Consider the following 19,158-nt stretch of genomic DNA (forward strand, 5'->3'; position numbering starts at 1 on the left):
ACTTTGGAGCTGATAATACCCAAAATGCATTAGGGTTTAGTGGCTAATTCTCTTAGCTTTAAGCTATTTGTGTAGAACTGTAATAAGGTGCAAGCTGCTCCATGAGATGAGTTAGAATTACACTTAGCTGAGATTTGGGGTTGTGGTAATCTTAGACACCACAGATTTCTGAAATTCTTACACAAACTTTAGTTGAGGTTCTGGGACGAAACCGTTCATAAGAGTGGCCAAAAATCACAAGTCCACTCCAGTCAGAGTCACATTTCTCTCTCTGTGTGTGTTCAGTGAGAATGCTCAGTGCTGTAAAACAAGATCTTCATTACAGAGTTCATGTTGCTGTCTTCTCCCACTACCATGATTTATCCAAAGTATCCCCAATGTTTCCAAATTTCATGAAACATAACTAAGACCCCAACCAACACTTGGCATGAGTATTGTTGTACGGTTAAAACTATTAAATTGAAATAATTGAATCATTTAAATGAATTTAAAACAAGTATTTGTAAATGTAGAAATCTACAAGGGACTGTCTAAAGTGTAAGGCGCTTGGAAGCTGACAAAAGTATTTGAATATGAACTTTGTATATTTGAATTATATGTACATCACATTAAATGAAGATATTTTCTTTCCTGTGGTTCATCTCATCTTTCATGTCTCTTCACGGCATTCATTTCCCGTCCTGAAGGTGACAGATGGATGACTGTTATTGGCTAAATGTTGAGTTCCATGCTGAGTATCATTCTGAATGTGCCTAATTTTTTAATTTTTTACACTTTAATTCATGGTTTTATTTTATTTTTTTAATCTCAAAAGCATGAGCTGCCATTTTGAATGATTGGTTTTCAAGGCAAACTTTTTTTTTTTTTTAAAAAAAGCCCAAGTTCCATGAACGTCCTTGTATAGAAGTCGGTTCCAGTGTAAAACTGTACCAAGAATCAAATGTGCAGAATCAAATGTAATTTTCAAATATTTATCAATTATTACATGCCATTTATAAAATGTTTGCAATCCCTAGATACATAAGAGCACCTAAACTTGTCTTACTTCTAAACTTGATTTTAACTTCAACCTTTAAATTCAGAACCTCATTTCCTTTCACTGTAACTTCCTTTCCTGAAGCTGGCTCATTGCCAAATGAGTCTCTTATTGGACATAATGGCATGGCTGACGACAGCCACAGTATTGTATTTGCAATGTGGAAATGCTTGTACACACACTTGTATCCTGCTCTACGCCTCTCTAGGTGCATTTAGGTGCTACTGGCTCGTATCTTGTATGTCCTCTGACTCAATGACAAAATAATGCATGAGATTTTCCCATCCAGATATATAACGGACAAATAAATAACAAATGTACACATTTTTTATCATTATGGATGCAGAACACAGTTTGCTCTCTGCTTTATTTTGATTGGCGTCATTAATTGTGAAATACATCCTGATCGCTGTCTTGTCGTGTCGTCTGTTCTGTCGCGTGATAACGTCACATACTGTAGTTTCATGTAGTATCCGACGTCGGTATTGAAACATTTTTACTAGTATGAGTAAATGAGCAATGATATCAGTACCTGATACTGGTATTGGAATATTCAATGCTGTATTTATCTATTAAATATGAAAGTGAATATGTATCCATCCTTCTGGTGATTTTTTTTCCCACAAAGCCCCCTTTCAGTAACAAAAAAAAAACACTTTTGCATCTACGTTCTACTTTTCACCTCATCACCTCAGTGAGCTCATGTGAGGAGCACAAAGTTCAGGCCTGCCAGACTCAATAAAGCGTGAGTGTGAGTCGGTCCTGAAGCCGCCTGAGGCCACTGGACGCCGTGCCGGGCCACAACCTCGCGCTTCCACGGCTATGATTCTCGTCATTGCTGAATGCAACATGGCACTGCTTGCGCCATTACCTCACAGAGGCATGGGCGGATCAAAGCCAGACGCTTCAGTTGCGGATATGGGCCAAGGAGAAGTAAATTAGATTTAAAATAAATGAGACAGGGTCTTAGGTTGACAGAGGGTGGAGGCAAAATGGGTTTTAATTTAGAAAACAAATTGGTAACCGATTTATTACGCAACACAATCCAGCACGAGGAGGCTCCGAAGCTTTCAGCTTCTTCTGCATGCGAGATCTCTCGAGGCATATTAGCGCTAGTGACCTTTGGCACGGCGATGGATTAATCTTTACCTCCGCGCTCTATTTAAGTAAAGTGCGTTCTAGAACAACCTGTTTCTTGTTTAGTCTTGAATGAGATTCTGCAAGGTTTCAGAGTCATTCACATAAGAATGGTTGGCTCAAGGTCAACTTGAAAGAGATAGGTTTGGCTAAATGAGCATGCTGGAATCTTGGAGATTCACACAAAAGCAAAGGCAATAACCATACATCAGCCAGGAATATTAGTAGACATTAGTGGTCTGCATATGTGTGTGTGTGTGTGTTTGTGCAAGAGGAGAGAAGAGGATAGCATCAGCGCGAGAAACGAGGTGAAATCTGGAGAAACGTGACCTGGGTTTGCTCCGGACGGCCCCTCTCTTTGGGCGAACCCCTAAAATTCATCAAATTGGATCAAGATGACATCAATAATAGACTCAAGCTGGAGCCCAGAGAGGACCAAATGATCCATACACTGTTTTTTTTCCCCCTCAACAGCACATTTCAACTACGGTCACCATCACATTTATGACATCAAAAGATTCATCACAGATGTCAACACATTGACGGCCTACAGGATTGTTTCATCTTATTTCAGGTCTTTATCGCATTAAGCCCAGCTCCTATAATGCTTTTAAATTCTATTAATGAGTCACCCTGCTCTCCTGAACAGTATCACAGTCTGAAACTATTAACCATTGCCAGTCGCAGTGGACAAATCCAAAGCAAATGCATGCAATGAGCCTGACTAACAATGGGTAAATAGGAAATATGAGGTATAACTGAAGACTGTGGAATTATAGCACACCACATACCTTATCTAGTGTGTACTTCTGCCTATCATATCTAGCTATGAAGACTATGGTGACCTTGCCATTGTGTTACCAAGGTTGCTAATCAAATATCCATTTTTTTTCCCTCTCCAGTTAGAGAACGTGAAGGCTCATGATAAAATCCACGCCTGCCCTGTACTGCCCGCTGAACACCCCTTTTCTCCTCTTCTGGGCGATGAGGTCAGCTCGTGTGCAATTCCTGAGATGAAAGACAATCCTTGTGTTTTGATTTGGTGAAAGTGAGGGAAATTCAGCTCTAGGTAGGCCCCCGCTAACCACCCTATGGGGCAAAAGTGTGTGAAATGATGGTGATGTTTATCAGGAACTGAGGTCCGCTCTCTTAAACGGCAAACGCTGAGCTGTTTTAATTTCATAACCATTGATAGACTACACTATATATACACCCAAGATCTGTTTTTTTGTTATCCTAAAGTATTCAGAATATCTAATCCGTCTGTCAAATCCAACATCCCTTTTTGACACCACATGAACATACACTGACATGAAAAAAAAAAACCCAGGACAAACCACATCCACACCTTCATCCATCAGTCATCAGATCCATCCAACATGAGACGTGGATGCCCGGGCCTCCATTCTATTCATGCCTCCATCATTAAAATAACAGCCGTATCCTTCTATTGTAAGCGAGTGCCAAAAACCTCAAACGCGGGCAACCCTCGGTGTGCAGCCTGAACGTATGGACTTCCTATATGCAGCATTTTTTTTGGCATTTCAGCCCTTTTTGGCCTTCCATAAACCCTGAGCAGCTCTTAGCGCTTCTCTTAAAGGAAACAGTCTTCGGATAAGGGTCGCATGCTCACGTCCTAATGGATGGACTGTTGTATTTGGCAGTGTGGGCCTCACGGATTCTGTCAGCAACAAGAGCTGCTCTGTGTTTTAATGCTTTAAAAAAAACACTTATAACACTTCCTTCCTTTAGAACATAGTAGTATATATATAGTTGGCTTACGTGTTCATAATATACTCATAGGAAATATTTTATTTGTAGGACAAAAAAAAAAGAAAAGAAGACAGTCCTATTTGTCAACCTTCAACCTAAAAAGTAGGTCTGTGTGATAAAATTGACAAAAATATCATATCACAATTCTCAAAGGTATTTCTACAATACATGATATGCATCACGATACAAACCACTAGCAATAAAGTAGTGTAAAAAAAACCAAACCTGTTCAATGATCCTTTGTTTAATGCCTGCAAAACTAACTGGATATCTATTTTTTAAAAAATATATAAATATATATTTAAAAAATTAACACTGAAGAGGAGAAAAAAAATCAAATCTGTACAAAAACAATTTGTAAAGTTATAAAGAAAAATAATTCTAAAAAGATACCATGATATCCACGATATCTCAGAAAAGCTGATTTTTCTGATACTGATAATAATATTAACATATCGCCCAGCCATACTTTTGTATAATTTGCAATAAATAATAAAAAAAATTGTCTGTTAAATTAATAATAATAATAATAATAAAAATAATAATAATAATAAAAATAATAATAATAAAACACCTTTTCCCTACTTTTGTACAAGTGGAAAAAAATCACAACTAAACGCCACATGTACTTGAACATCTGTTTCATGTTAGAACAGGGATAGAACAACATTTAACCGCACAATTTCAGCACTAAATGTCTCCAAAAAAACCCATCGTATCCTTCTCTCAACTCATCCCGCCAAAGGCACCTTCCTAATGATCGTCACATACAGAATGTATTTGTTCTGTTTGTTTTTCTGGCGCCTATCTCGGCCTTCACTGTGCATGTGGGCGTTTGGACAACTGATTTCAACCCATCTCCTATTGAGCCCTTCTCTGCTGTCTGGAGTGGAAAAACACCTCACACAGAGACAGATAGCCGATTCCAGCTCACCCCGAAACCACCCCCCACCACCCCTCTCTCGTTGCAACTGAGCTAATTACTGAACAGAGGCATGAAAAGGAGATCTGGCTAATTGGTGATGAGGGATCCATTTAAGCATCTCTCAGTCCTGTGCCTAATTAGAACAGAAAAGTTCAAACAGCCGGTCAAACTGTATGGCTCTCTGAAATCTGAGACTGAAAGGAGTGTGTGTGAGCGGCTGTGTGTGGAGGAAGGCCCAGGTTTGAAATTGACTGGTCTTAAAAAGCAACAAACAAGAACATGGTCTAGGATAATAATGATGTTTTTAAAGGAAAATTCTAGCACTGTATCCTAAAAAAAAGAAGAAAGTTTTACATTGACACAATCCTCTTTACCAGCACTATTATTAAATCCATCTTACTGTATTTGAGGACTTGATGAAGAACAGAGCTCTAATCTAAAGATCTGATCTTATAAGTGGCCTGTGACTAATTTACTGCTCTGCGCTAGTTTGATTGTTGTGCTTAGCAACACGCTGCAAAGACTTGCTCATCTTCAAACCATTTCCCAGAAGTGGGGTAATATCTATATTTTTATATATCATGGGAAACTCCACAGCATAGAATCAAGTCTAATCTAACATCATAATCACGCCACCTCTATGTCAGGCGTAAAAATGCAGATAACTCAGGCTACTCTCTTAAAAATAAGGGCAGCAGAAAAGGTTCTTGTCATAGTAGAGCCATTTCTTTCCTGTGGTTGCAAGAATAAACAAACCATATTCCACCACAAAGATTCTTCTACATAATGGTAACATTTACAATCAAAATTATTCAAACCCCATTGCAAATCAGGTTTATTGTCAAAATTTTCACACTTTCAGCTGTTTGCAACGAACAAATCCAACAAAGTTCAACACAACGAATGCTTCAAGTGGTTTCCCCAAATTCAACTGAAAATGCAACTGAAAATTATTCGACCCCTTCATGGCAAGCGTCTTTAGTACTTAGTAGAGTACCCTTTTGCTGTTATTACCTGCTGCAAATGAGATTCATAGTCAGACAGCAGCTTCCTGAGGAATCTTATCCCATTCCTCATGAGCCTCCAGTTCAGTAATATCCTTGGGTTTGCGTGCTGCAACCGCCTTCTTCTAATCCCACCAGAGATTTTCTATGGGGTTGAAGTCAGGTAACTCTGATGGCCCTGTAGAATCTTCCAGGACTTCCTCTGCAACCAAGCCTTGGTGGAATTTGAGGTATGCTTGGGATCATTGTCTTGTTGGAAGGTCCAATGATGCAGGTCCAATGATGCTCAAGCTTCAGCTTCCTCACAGACGGCATGAGGTTTTCTCCAAGGATTTCCTGATACTTCAATGAATCCATCTTGCCTTCCACACGCTGCAGGTTTCCAGTGCCAGAGGATGCAAAGCAGCCCCAGATCATCACCGAGCCACCACCACGCTTTACTGTGGACAGAGTGTTCTTTCTTCATTCTTCTTTCTCCAGACATACCGCTGATCCACCGTGCCGAAAAGTTCTAGTACTATTCCATCGCTCCACAGAACAGAATCCCAAGACTTCTGTGGTTTATTTATATTTATATTTATATGATTTTGATCAGTAACAGCTATGTTACAGACATGTTTGGTACAGACCAAAGACTTTTCAGCTTTTCAGGAGAAGCACCTCATACCAACTGTGAAGCACGGTGGTGGAAATGTTATGGTTTGGGGTTGCTTCACTGCCTCAGGTACTGGACAGCTTGCATTCATTGATTCAAATATGAATTCTGCATCATATCAAAGAATGCTTGAAGATAATGTGAAACCATCTGTCCAAAAGTTGAAGTTGAACCGGAAGTGGACCTTTCTACAGGATAATGATCCTAAGCACACTAGCAAATCTACCAAGGAATGTCTCAAAAAGAAGAATTACAGGTTTATGGAATGGCAGTGTCAAGGCCCGGATTTGAATCCCATTGCAATATTGTGAGGGGGTTTGAAACAGGCAGTACATGCAAGAAAACCCTCAAACATCTTGTAACGGAAAGAATATTGAATGGATGAGTGCTCAAAAATTCCAGCAAGCTGATGTCAGGGACTGGGGGACATCAGCTTGCTGGAATTTCTGAGCACTCTTCCATTCAATATTCAACAAAGGGGGCAATACTAGCTTCTGAAGCCAAGGGTGTACTTACTTTTTCCACAGAAGTATTTCACATCTATTGACATCTCTTTTGAATAAATGACTGAAAAACCTGTTTTTCCTTATGGTTCTGTTCAAGTCAACTTCATTAACAGGCACCGTTTCAAAGAGGATCAAATGTCTGCTTGTCCAAATATGTCAAAAAAGGCAACAATTTCCTTGGGGTGTACCACATGGGTGGCTGTGGATCAGGTGGTAGAGCGGGTTGTCCACTAATCACAGGGCTGGCGGTTCGATTCCCGGCCCACACGACTCCACATGCTGAAGTGTCCTTGGGCAGGACACTGAACCCCAAGTTGATCTGGATGGCAAGTTAGTTAGTGCCTTGCATGGCGGCTCTGCTACCATGAGTGTGTGTGAATGAGACACACTTATATATCGCTTTGGATAAAAGCGATATATAAGTGCAGACCGTTTACTTATTATTATTTATTTTTTTACATGAATGTATTTCACTTGTCGTAGTTTTCAGAACTACCTACATTAGAAGAGTTTTCCCAGGCCACCACACAGTCACCAGACATGAATATAGCAACAAGAGGAATACAACAGTCCCAGGTTTATGAAACCTCACTACTATTCAGCATATCACACTGTATGGCAACTTTGTGATGATTTGCATTTCCCAAAAACGGAACAATTCAGACACACGGAACTGTCATCAAATGCTTTATGTTAATATCTCAGAACAATGTTAATAGAAGAAGCAACAAGTCTGTGCACCAGAACAATGCACCATCAGCTAGTTCTGCTCTGTGAATATGTTTGCGTGTGTGTGTGTTTGCGAGAGAGATAGAGAGAGAGGGACACAGAGAAAGCTACCCAGCTGGAATAACTCCACTGAAGGACCTCCTAACTGATAAGAGTCCACAGCTGCAGCTCCAGAGCTGATCTGATCCGCAGGTCTACAATTAGCCGCGCTATCCATCAACGGATCACTAATGAGGGGGGGAGGTTTCGGAGGCTCAGAGCCCCCCCCCAGGAAATCCCCAACGTTCAGGGTCCTGCGGGAGAATCAAGCCTGATGACTGTCACCGGCTCACAGAAGAAAGGGTCCCTGAAGTTTGACACTTACAACGCTGTAATGAGTTTATCCGTGAAAAGAACGGATAACATTCCCTTAAAAGAACCGGAAACATTCCCTTAAAGGTCCTAAACATTTGTTACTTTGCCCGTCCATCAACTGCATTATTAAATAGGACTTTTTTTCATTACAGGATCAATAATTCGATCTAAAGGATCTATATATTTACACTGATTTTCCCCAAAACATTGTGACACCAAAAACTACATTAAGTAGTATGCAAGAGAGCATCACATTGACTATTTAGGATGAACTTTTAAATGGGAAAGTGGGCCTGGATCCTTTGTTTCCGTAAGCATCCAGCAATGGTTTTATTGGAAAACACTGTGGATTAATGCATCAATAACATATCTGACATTGTTTTGTGTTTTTTTCTTTTTACCCAATTAATGCGAAATATTTCTGCTATGCTGTTTTGTGTTATGGATTAAAAAAAACAAAAAAAACAGAATCTATTAGCTATTAAATGATTCAAGTTGCATTGCTTTTTTAAAAAATAAATAAAATGACATTATATTTTAATCAGTTTACTCACTATTGGCAATTAAGGACAAAAATTAAACAAGTTTTCCATCAAATCCATAATTTATTCATTGTCCACTCTCAGGTTGTAATTAAACGCTACATGAGTACAGGAACACGTTTATTGCGAAAAAGTTCCTAGTAGTTACAATTATGTTAGAACGACCCAAATCAGCGTTTTCTTTACACCCCACCCCCACACCCATTGACTTGATGGACAGACATCAAGTCAATCTTCAAGTCTTCAGTCAATCCAATATTCCCGCATTTTGCAATATTAAGGCACTAATTATACGGAATATTTATCCACCATGAGGTGGACGATTGTAATATTTGTCAAAATAATTCCACATCTTTTTTTTTTTTTTTCATTCTAAACCTAAAAACACCCGAATAAGAATCACGAAGTAATTTCACAAAGCAATTTGTGAGAAATTCCATGCGTGAACTGCTCTCCACGATAACAGACCGGTCAGAAGAAATCTCATCTGTAATCTGTGCCCCGCCGTTTCACACCACCACATAGAAGTCGTATTGTTCTTTAATGGACCACACTGAATCTCCTACACCTCTGCAGATGAGTGATGTAAAGGAGCTCTAGACAAAACCACACTGGCCTTTTAATTTAACTCATTTGTGCACCACCTGACGTTAATGGCCGTTAGCGAGAGTTGTTTGACGTTCCCAGGAACTCGTGTGAGGCGTTCTATCAGGCTGGTGTTGACTCAGTCAGGGGATTCTTGCAGCTGAATGTCACATCGCCCCTGTGATCAGGCTCGCGGTCTTCTTCCTTCTCTCCCACTCAGATAGAGAGAGAGAGAGCAGGAGAGAGAGAGAGCAGGAGAAGTCACAGCTGCACTCTGCTTGCTCTTGCTCTCCTTCCTTCACTCGTTTTCTAGTTATGAGGTATTAATCACCCACGACACCTCCACCATCAGCACCATAAACGCTTGTTACAGATCAAAGGAAGAAAATACCAGATCAATTTCTGATGCTTTATGTCATGGAATTTCACAAAGTACAAAATCTCACAACTGTATTTATTATTTACATACAAAACATTTATTTCTGCTGAAGGCCTCATGAAATAATTATAATGCAACAATAGTATAGAAATATCATCACTAATCAGGCTTCAACACACTTATCTAATCGCTTATTAAATGATCAAATCTATCCTTTATGTATTTTTTTCATTTCAGATTTTTTTTTTTTCCAATATGGCACTATCGTGACGCTAAACATCATCGTGAAAATTCTTCATGTATCGCGACATTTTAGACGACAGTGCAACTGCACAGAATGGAAAAATGCACAATTTTATTTGTACACGTCACCTACACAGAAAAAATCTCAAGCGTTAACTTATGACCAAAACAAATAACAGAGGATTAACTGTAACTCTGTAGGAACTGTGTTAATGGTGTAGGATTTCAGTCCACAGGAGGTGATTTAACACTCATTTAAGCCCTGCAAAAAAAAAAAAAGTACCAGTTCAAAGCAGTTATTCCAGAATGTCACTGAACATCTTTCTCTTCTTTGATTCTCCCGTCTGAAGCTCCATCCAGGCACCGCGTCTCTTCTGGAAGTGCGCGAGGCCGAATTTTGCCCAGACGTGGCGTGCAAACTGATCCGAGCGCAGCTGAGACTCACTGGGGACTGAGAGAAAATATGCACACGGATTATTACAGTTTAATGCTTAACTATAACGAATCGTACATATACATGATGCTGCTTTTGATCTACTTAAAGCCTGGATTGCGTTGTAATATTTATCAAGATCATGACCGACATCTTTTTCTTTTCCCAATTGGAAAACCTGAGGGCGAAGGGTAAAATACGTTCATTTCATTCAACGGAAAACTGCTCTCAGCATAAAAATGCAGGTTATACATTAGAAATAACGTCAATGTGCCCAGGAGAGTTGAGTGAAAAAGTTTGCACTCCCTTAGAACAAAATCAGGCAGACAAGTATAAAATAAAATACTTGGGGGCATGCTGTTATAGGAATATTTGTGTTCGTGCCTAACGAGAGAAGTGATCCAATAAATTTGGATGAAGCCGTTTGTCAGCTTTGTGGGGGAAAAATAAGTGTTAAACGGGCAAATACTAGCCTAACTCAGGAGCCATCTCCAGGCATGTCACCCAGACATGTTTTTTTTAATTTAATTTAATATCTATATTTAACATCTTATTTAGGTTACCGTCCTACTGGTATTTCTTTCAAAGTTTTAGAGGCTTGCGGTATACTACACTCGTAAAAGAATTAAAGTATTCATCAGAGAAACATGCGACTGTGTTTCATTTCTTCTCCTCTCTACTTGTGGGTCAATCACAACAACATATCCCTTAATTTTACTCTCCTCAGGCTCGGTCCCTAAACCTATAGCTTTCCCAAATGGCTAGGATTCTCCTGCAAACATGACAACCACCAAAAATCCACTAAATATTGACTCCTACCTGGGATCATGTAAAAAAAAAAAAATAAATAAAAAACTAATAAATAAATTTGACCTCATCCACTAATCAAAGTATTTGCTGTAGTACTTGCTGTGATTGTTACTCCATTAAAAAAAACCCCAAGAAAACAGTATAATCTCGGACATTATGTGCTACCTTCTGAAACTTGTTACTGTGACTCCAAGTATGAATCTTATAACATCTGTAACATGAAAAAAAAATTATGCTGGGGGTTACATTTAGGTGCATCTGTGCGTTTTTCTGCACGTTTCTTTTCAGCATAAAACCTCCTGTTGTTTATAAAATTCCACACAAGTTTCAGATGACCTGAACTGACTGTAGATGATAGATCTGATAGTGATTCATTATGACACAATGCGTAAATATATAGAAGGACAACTGTTTAATTCGAAGAGATTAGACTATTTTACAGAACTTGTGTGAGTAGCTAAACTCTATTAGCGATTTCCGGTTAGCTCACCCAGCTGCTCTGCAATGCTCTGCCTCTGACTGATGGTGGCGCTGCTCCACACGGCCTCCAACAGACGACTGCCGTATTTGGAGCAGGCCAGCTGAGTATAGAGTCCCTGCGTACAGTAAGTGAGACAGGAATGAGAGACAAGTCGAAATCAGTGACGACACTGTGGTGGTCATCAAGAGTCCCTGCCTCACCTCAAGCTTCCTCAGGATCTTTCCTTTCCCTTTGTCGCTGGAGAGCGTGATGAGGGCCTGGAGGGCATGGCTGCCCGTCTGCTCCGTGCCCAGGCTCAGCATCTCGGCTGCGGTCAGGCTGTGCAGGCTGTTCATCAGGATGGAGCGGTCTTTAAAGCGGGCCAGCGCTTGGACCAGGCGCGAGCCGTGGTAGTTGATCGAAAGGGGGCGCTGCGGAGGAGAAACACTGTCCTATCACACCATCCTAATCTCAAGGCCAGCTGCTGAAAAACAGGTGCGTGTCTGCAAACACACTGTTCCAGCAACATGCTTCTTCAACAAAACACAGGCGGCAATTACATTCTACCGAAACCCGTGAACGGAGACGTGGACCGTCTGTAACACCACAAAGTAACTTCTTCTAAAAATAACAAGAACCAAGGACAATCGCGACGACGATTTGCAATTAAAAGACACAAAACACAACGAGGAGTGCTGTTATAGAAAAATAATAAATGAAATAAACTTCCTCCCTGTTGAAGTGTTTTATTCCTCTGGTGCATTTACATCACTTCTATTAATTAAAGAATGATGTACTATTTTTTTTATCCGTTTCTAGTCATGTTTAACACTATGGAACATCCGTGAAATAATTCCTGCTATTGCTTACAGTACGCTTAAATTAATCCTCGTTCCTCTCTCGTGAAGTTAATATGCAGCTCATCATGTTATATAGGAAAGTACAAATCCCTCCATCTTGAAAACTTTATCTCTATGCTCTACGCTCTTCTAAGCTGTTTTCAACTGGTTAAAACGTTGAACAAAAATATACAGAACAACTATACACACACAGTTATATGTTTTTGATTATCCTTGTAGAATGTCCAGTAGAGAGAGAGAGAGAGAAAAATCATCTTACCGAAAATATAATACAAAACTTTACCCAGGTAATACTTCCTATTCAAGAAACTGAATCCGAATGCACTCTTCTCATACAATGGATTTATTTTTGAATTTTTTTGTATGCATCATACTGACTGAAATACAAAAAATAAAACTGCTCTTGCTTTCCTGGACATGAACTTACACTCTTGGACACAACTGCACCTATAGTCATGGTCTTTTTTTTGTTTTTGATCCAGTGTTTGCTATTTGTGTCAGGTTCTTAATGGAAGCTGTTTGAGTCCTGTGTGAGGTGTGTGATACCTGAGGAACAGCGTCGCCCTCTGCTGCTTCTGTGTTGTAGTACACATCGTACGTCAATAAGGACAGGAAGAGAGGGAGACAGGAGAGGTGACGTGTGGAGGGCTCGCTGCAGTGAAAAGCCTGTGAGGAAATCCGGTTAATACTGTTTAATGCAGGAAAACAAGTACTGAAGTTTCATAAATACCACGGCCACAGTGCAGTCCATGATTTAGTGGCATGATCTCTTAATATTATATTATATTAAAATTTGCCTTTGGTCATAAAGCCAGTGCATTAAAATAAAATAAAATAATAATTATGAATATATTTCTAACTATTGTTTACAGTTAGAAATATATATATTTTTGAAAACTATTATTAGTAATAATAATTAATTAAAAGTATTTATAGTTTAAAAAATGAAAACATATATACTACTTAAATAATAATAATAATGCCATTCAATTTAGTCATTAGTAATAAGGTCACTGAAAATTTTACTTAATTAGACAAAGTATCACATGCAAGTTTAAAAAAAAAGTTTTTTTTAAAAAAGAAATTTTAAATCTATATTATTTAACTTGCCTGAAATGGCTCTTTTACAAAAAAAGGTTACACAACAGGAGAGGACAAACGAAACAAACGCACACAGAGACCCCTAAACATTTTATGAATATGCAAATTGGGAACACCACCAAGCCAACTGATGCTCCACCCCTTCACTGTGGTAAAACTCGTATTAAAACCTGATAGGTTCTTATATTTTCTGATGCAATAAAATGCTCATATTGCATGTTCAATACAAAATCAGAATGTTCACTGATATTTCTTTTAAAATTTGGCGAATTTTTATTTTAGTGCACAAATGTTTATAAAGTTTTAGGCTGGAGGTAAAATAAATGGCAAATTTTGTATACCGTTAATAAAAGGTAAACATTGAATAGCCTTAAAAGCGTGTATGCTGTGAGGGCTTCTGCAGAGACTTCTGTAGTAACTGAGTTTCACCTCTAGGAGGTGCTGCAGCATGTCAGCCTGCCTCTCCTCTCTGTGTACGCAGCTCTCCACCACCTGCACTATGACCCCCATGTGCCCCGACGCCAGGATCGCCTCGAACCCAGGCGCCAGCTCGTCATACACCTTCAGAAACTGAGCGAGAAACAGACAGAGGTTTAGAAAGCATTGAAGAGCATTAAAAGAGACTTGATACTGTAAAGATAACGTGGTTTTGACATGCTGATGTGCTTTGTGGAAAAAATCTGAAATTACACACCACTTTGTAATTGACCGTGGCTGCGATCAAGGACTGGATGGTGTAGTTTGCAAACGGATGAAGCGCCAGAGGCACGAGCTGGTTCTTCAAGTGGTTCTTGTAAGTGTCTCGAAGCAAAGCATTATGGGAGAACTGAAACACTGTCTGGATGAGCCGACTGCATGTCTGATCCTTCAGAAACACCAAAAGGGGGCTGGAGAAGGAGATAGAGAGAAAGAGAGACAGGATGGTGCTAAGATTCTGTATCTCACATCCATCTATTTATTCATATGTCGCATACACATGTCCATCCATCCATCCATCCATCGTCTCATCTCTCCACATAAATCCCACCTATCTATCAATGCCTTATGTCCAAAAAAATCCATCCATCCATTCATTTATACGATATGTCTCATCCATCCATCCATTCATCGATCTTCCATCCTGACCTGACTCCAAGAGCTGAGCTCTGAGATGTGAGGTATCCTATGATGCCCTTGTTTAGTTTTTTGCATAGAATGGGTCTCTTCCTGTGGCAGATGGTCAGTAGGGTCTGAAGCACGGCACTGGCAGTGGGATTGGTGGCACAAACTGACAGCGAGAAAAGAACAGGGGAAAAAAAAACATGAGTGCAAGATCTCATCTAAATTCTATCTATGTTAGTTTAAAAAGAGTTGTTGTAAATATCAGGATAGTTAACAGAGTTTGTGATTTAAAAAAAAAAAATAAGATTATGACTTTATGGCACTCACCATTCATATTTTCTATCAGAGACTCTGAAAGGTACTTGAGCTCCCACCAGAATGATGTTGGTGCTTCATAATCTGTCAGCTCAGGTTCTGCTTTCTTCTGCTTTTTTGCTATGAGGGAAAAAAAACCCATTTTTTTTAAAGATCAGCGCTCTGAATAATAGATAATTCACTAAAGCTGATCCAATCATGGCATAAGAATGAAGGAAAATCTGACCTTTTATACAAATCTGACCTTGGAGTTGGTGAACGATCAATATCAAAAATTTACTTCAATTAAAATAGTGACTTAGAAATAGTGCAGAATCTTGAGTATTCAAGATAGTAAACATTTCCTTTTGTTTTTCATGGTTCTAAAACTTTGTTCATTTCCAGTTTTAGATAATAATAATAATAATAATAATAATAATAATAATAATAAAAGAGTTTCAATGTGGTCTCAGATTTTTGGACCCCACTGCATCTCTAATAAAGAGTGCAACCAACAAATATTAAAACTGATACTTGGGTATGAATTGGTCAATTTTACAGATAAATGGTGGTACGAATATATCTGTAGTAAATGATAAATTATGTGATAAATATACGTGAGACTCAGTTCTCCCACCTGGACGTGTATCAGTCTGCTCTTTCGCCGAACATCCCGCAAGCACGTGTATAAGCGTTCGAAGCACGTGAGATCCGTGAGGGTCTTTGATGAAGTCTACGATATTCTCTCTCACTACTCGACAAAGAGTTAGCACCTGATCCTCGAGCGTCCCACAGTTCTCAGCCTCCGGTTCCTCTTGTTCATTTCCAGAGCTGCTCTTCTCTTCAGAGTTGCCGTCGTCTGCAGGAAAACACAAAGTCCATCAGTCTGATCTTGGTAAACACGGGATAGTGATTCATCGCTGCTGTACAGATAAAAAATGACCTCATGTCGCCCCTCGTTATCGCTCATAGATACAGTATTGATTATGTTATTCTTACCTGTCCACTTTGCCATCTGCTTGATGGAACTTTCCATCACATGACCCCCACATCTGTCACATGACACAGTTTTAAACTCTGACCCCGTTTCTCCACCCAGTTCGGCAAGAACCTCTGCTACCTGTTTGGGGCTGGATAATGAAAGAAGCTTCTGGAGAGCCAGACTGCCCGTCATATCTGTAGTGACGACGCCAGCTTGTCCTTTCACCTCAGAGAGAACGTTTTCGACAAAGAGAGCTGGGGAAAAGAAACAGGCATTAAAAAAAAAAAAAAAAAAAAAAAACTGTGGGTGAAAATTATTACATATAGTTTAAGGCCTGTGAGTGATGTTAGTCTTTAGTTTATCATAATTCTCTAAGCAAGATCTGGAATTAAATATAGCAGGAAAAAAAACCTGATCCAAAAGCATTTCTTCCTATAGGTTAAAACATAAGCTTTGCCTAGATTTTCTCCCTTACCTTGCTCCTCATCGTCTGCGAATCCTTCGCTCAGTCTCTCACTCACACGACGAAAATATCCCACAGTCATCGCATCCAGGCGTTTCCTCTTTACTCCTTCCTCCTTTCCCCCTTCCTCACCACGGCCGCCACTGCTTCCTCCTCCTCCCTTACTCCGATCAGGTTTCTTTTTTATCTTCTTCTGCCCTTGTTCACCAAAATGCTTCTGACCCTTTGCTCCCATCTTCTCCACCATCTCTCTCATATCACTGTATCACGGCAAGCAAACAAAACGTGCTGGGATGCATTCAGTCACACTTCAAGGTTCCTCTAATTCTCTGTACCTGAAAGGTGAATGCAAGCAATATTAATTGAGAGCGAAAGCATTCACACTATTACATTAATTCCCTTTAAAGTACAAATCCACATATCAGTGTATAACCAACATGTGATCAGCTGTGCAAGAGATTTATTTCATGTTGAAATTCTGAGTTGACTTTTTAGTTTAAACTGCTTCTATCTACATGTTGGTCTGTTTCCCACAATGCCTTTTGACTACTTGCTCATAGTGGTGCCAGTGCGATTAGACCCTTGCTTCATCTCTTGGGGGACTCATCAGGACTCTTCCAGTTTTTTGGCTTTTAGTATGAATATGTTTGCCTTATTGTTATCTACAGTGAGGGAAAAAAGTATTTGATCCCCTGCTGATTTTGTATGTTTGCCCACTGACAAAGAAATGATCAGTCTATAATTTTAATGGTAGATTTATTTGAACAGTGAGAGACAGAATAACAACAAGAAAATCCAGAAAAACGCAAAAATGTCAAAAATGTTATAAATTGATTTTCATTTTAATGAGGGAAATAAGTATTTGACCCCCTCTCAATCAGAAAGATTTCTGGCTCCCAGGTGCCTTTTATATAGGTAACGAGCTGAGATTAGGAGCACACTCTTAAAGGGAGTGCTCCTAATCTCAGTTTGTTACCTATATAAAAGACACCTGTCCACAGAAGCAATCAATCAATCAGATTCCAAACGCTCCACCATGGCCAAGACCAAAGAGCTCTCCAAGGATGTCAGGGACAAGATTGTAGACCTACACAAGTCTGGAATGGGCTTGGACCATTGCCAAGCAGCTTGGTGAGAAGGTGACAACAGTTGGTGCGATTATTCGCAAATGGAAGAAACACAAAAGAACTGTCAGTCTCCCTCGGCCTGGGGCTCCATGCAAGATCTCACCTCGTGGAGTTGCAGTGATCATGAGAACAGTGAGGAATCAGCCCAGAACTACACAGGAGGATCTTGTCAATGATCTCAAGACAGCTGGGACCATAGTCACCAAGAAAACAATTGGTAACACACTACGCCGTGAAGGACTGAAATCCTGCAGCGCCCGCAAGGTCCCCCTGCTCAAGAAAGCACATATACATGCCCGTCTGAAGTTTGCCAATGAACATCTGAATGAGTCAGAGGACAACTGGGTGAAAGTGTTGTGGTCAGATGAGACCAAAATGGAGCTCTTTGACATCAACTCAACTCACCGTGTTTGGAGGAGGAGGAATGCTGCCTATGACCCCAAGAACACCATCCCCACCGTCAAACACGGAGGTGGAAACATTATGCTTTAGGGGTGTTTTTCTGCTAAGGGGACAGGACAACGTCACCGCATCAAAGGGACGATGGACGGGGCCATGTAGCATCAAATCTTGGGTGAGAACCTCCTTCCCTCAGCCAGGGCATTGAAAATGGGTCGTGGATGGGTATTCCAGCATGACAATGACCCAAAACACACGGCCAAGGCAACAAAGGAGTGGCTCAAGAAGAAGCACATTAAGGTCCTGGAGTGGCCTAGCCAGTCTCCAGACCTTAATCCCATAGAAAATCTGTGGAGGGAGCTGAAGAATCTGCAAAGAGGAGTGGGACAAAACCCCTCCTGAGATGTGTGCAAACCTGGTGGCCAACTACAAGAAACGTCTGACCTCTGTGATTGCCAACAAGGGTTTTGCCACCAAGTACTAAGTCATGTTTTGCAGAGGGGTCAAATACATTTTTCCCTCATTAAAATGCAAATCAATTTATAACATTTTTGACATGCGTTTTTCTGGATTTTCTTGTTGTTATTCTGTCTCTCACTGTTCAAATAAATCTACCATTAAAATTATAGACTGATATAGCACTCTGACCCCGACCTCCGAACATGCAAAGAAAAAAGAATTTCACTGTGCTGCAATGTATATGTGACCAATAAAGACTCTCCATCAACTTTGCTCCAATGTCTCCACTACTTCTACATCCTCATTTAGATGATTCTGAACATCGCTAGAAAATGGTGGGTGAGAAAGGAAGCGCTTGCTCTTTTCATTTTTTTAAGCGAACAGCTATCCATAATGTTTGAGAACATAAAACGCTAGTAAAATAAACACAGAATACCCACCTGAACGTTTCACATCCCTGCTATATCCCCCTCCTCACATGGTCAGTGGAGAAAACGTTGTCGCAGGGTGATGACGACACATAGCTAGTGACGCCAAAGCTAAACGTCATTACGGCGTTAAACTGTCGAATATTTTTTATTTATTTATTTATTTTAAAGAAATTTGTGGCGTATGTAGCAGTAAACACATACAACTGAGAATTTATTTTCCTTAAATAATACAACATAAGTCTAAATTCAAATGTTGAATGGAATAAACATAACCCTCATACAAATGTGTATAATCCATACAGTTCGATTGTATAAAAATGCAATTCATTAATATTAAAGTTAAATGTATAGATATTACTCGTATAACATA

General features: G+C 39.7%; 1 protein-coding gene across 1 annotated transcript; it reads right to left on the reverse strand.

Moving 5' to 3' along the window:
• Positions 1–9,641: 9,641 nt before the first annotated feature.
• Positions 9,642–18,834, reverse strand: LOC108280890 (nucleolar protein 9). Its single transcript, XM_017496386.3, has 12 exons — positions 18,798–18,834; positions 16,385–16,707; positions 15,927–16,163; positions 15,565–15,786; positions 14,961–15,068; positions 14,658–14,799; positions 14,227–14,419; positions 13,962–14,102; positions 12,978–13,097; positions 11,793–12,002; positions 11,602–11,707; positions 9,642–10,319 (listed from the first exon to the last, which is right to left on the reverse strand). The coding sequence occupies exons 2-12, from the start codon at positions 16,626–16,628 to the stop codon at positions 10,165–10,167; spliced, it is 1,878 nt and encodes a 625-aa protein (XP_017351875.1). The 5' UTR covers positions 16,629–16,707; positions 18,798–18,834; the 3' UTR covers positions 9,642–10,164.
• Between the last annotated feature and the right edge of the window lie 324 nt (positions 18,835–19,158).

This window comes from Ictalurus punctatus, chromosome 20, assembly GCF_001660625.3.
Source record: "Ictalurus punctatus breed USDA103 chromosome 20, Coco_2.0, whole genome shotgun sequence".
Lineage (NCBI taxonomy): Eukaryota > Metazoa > Chordata > Actinopteri > Siluriformes > Ictaluridae > Ictalurus > Ictalurus punctatus.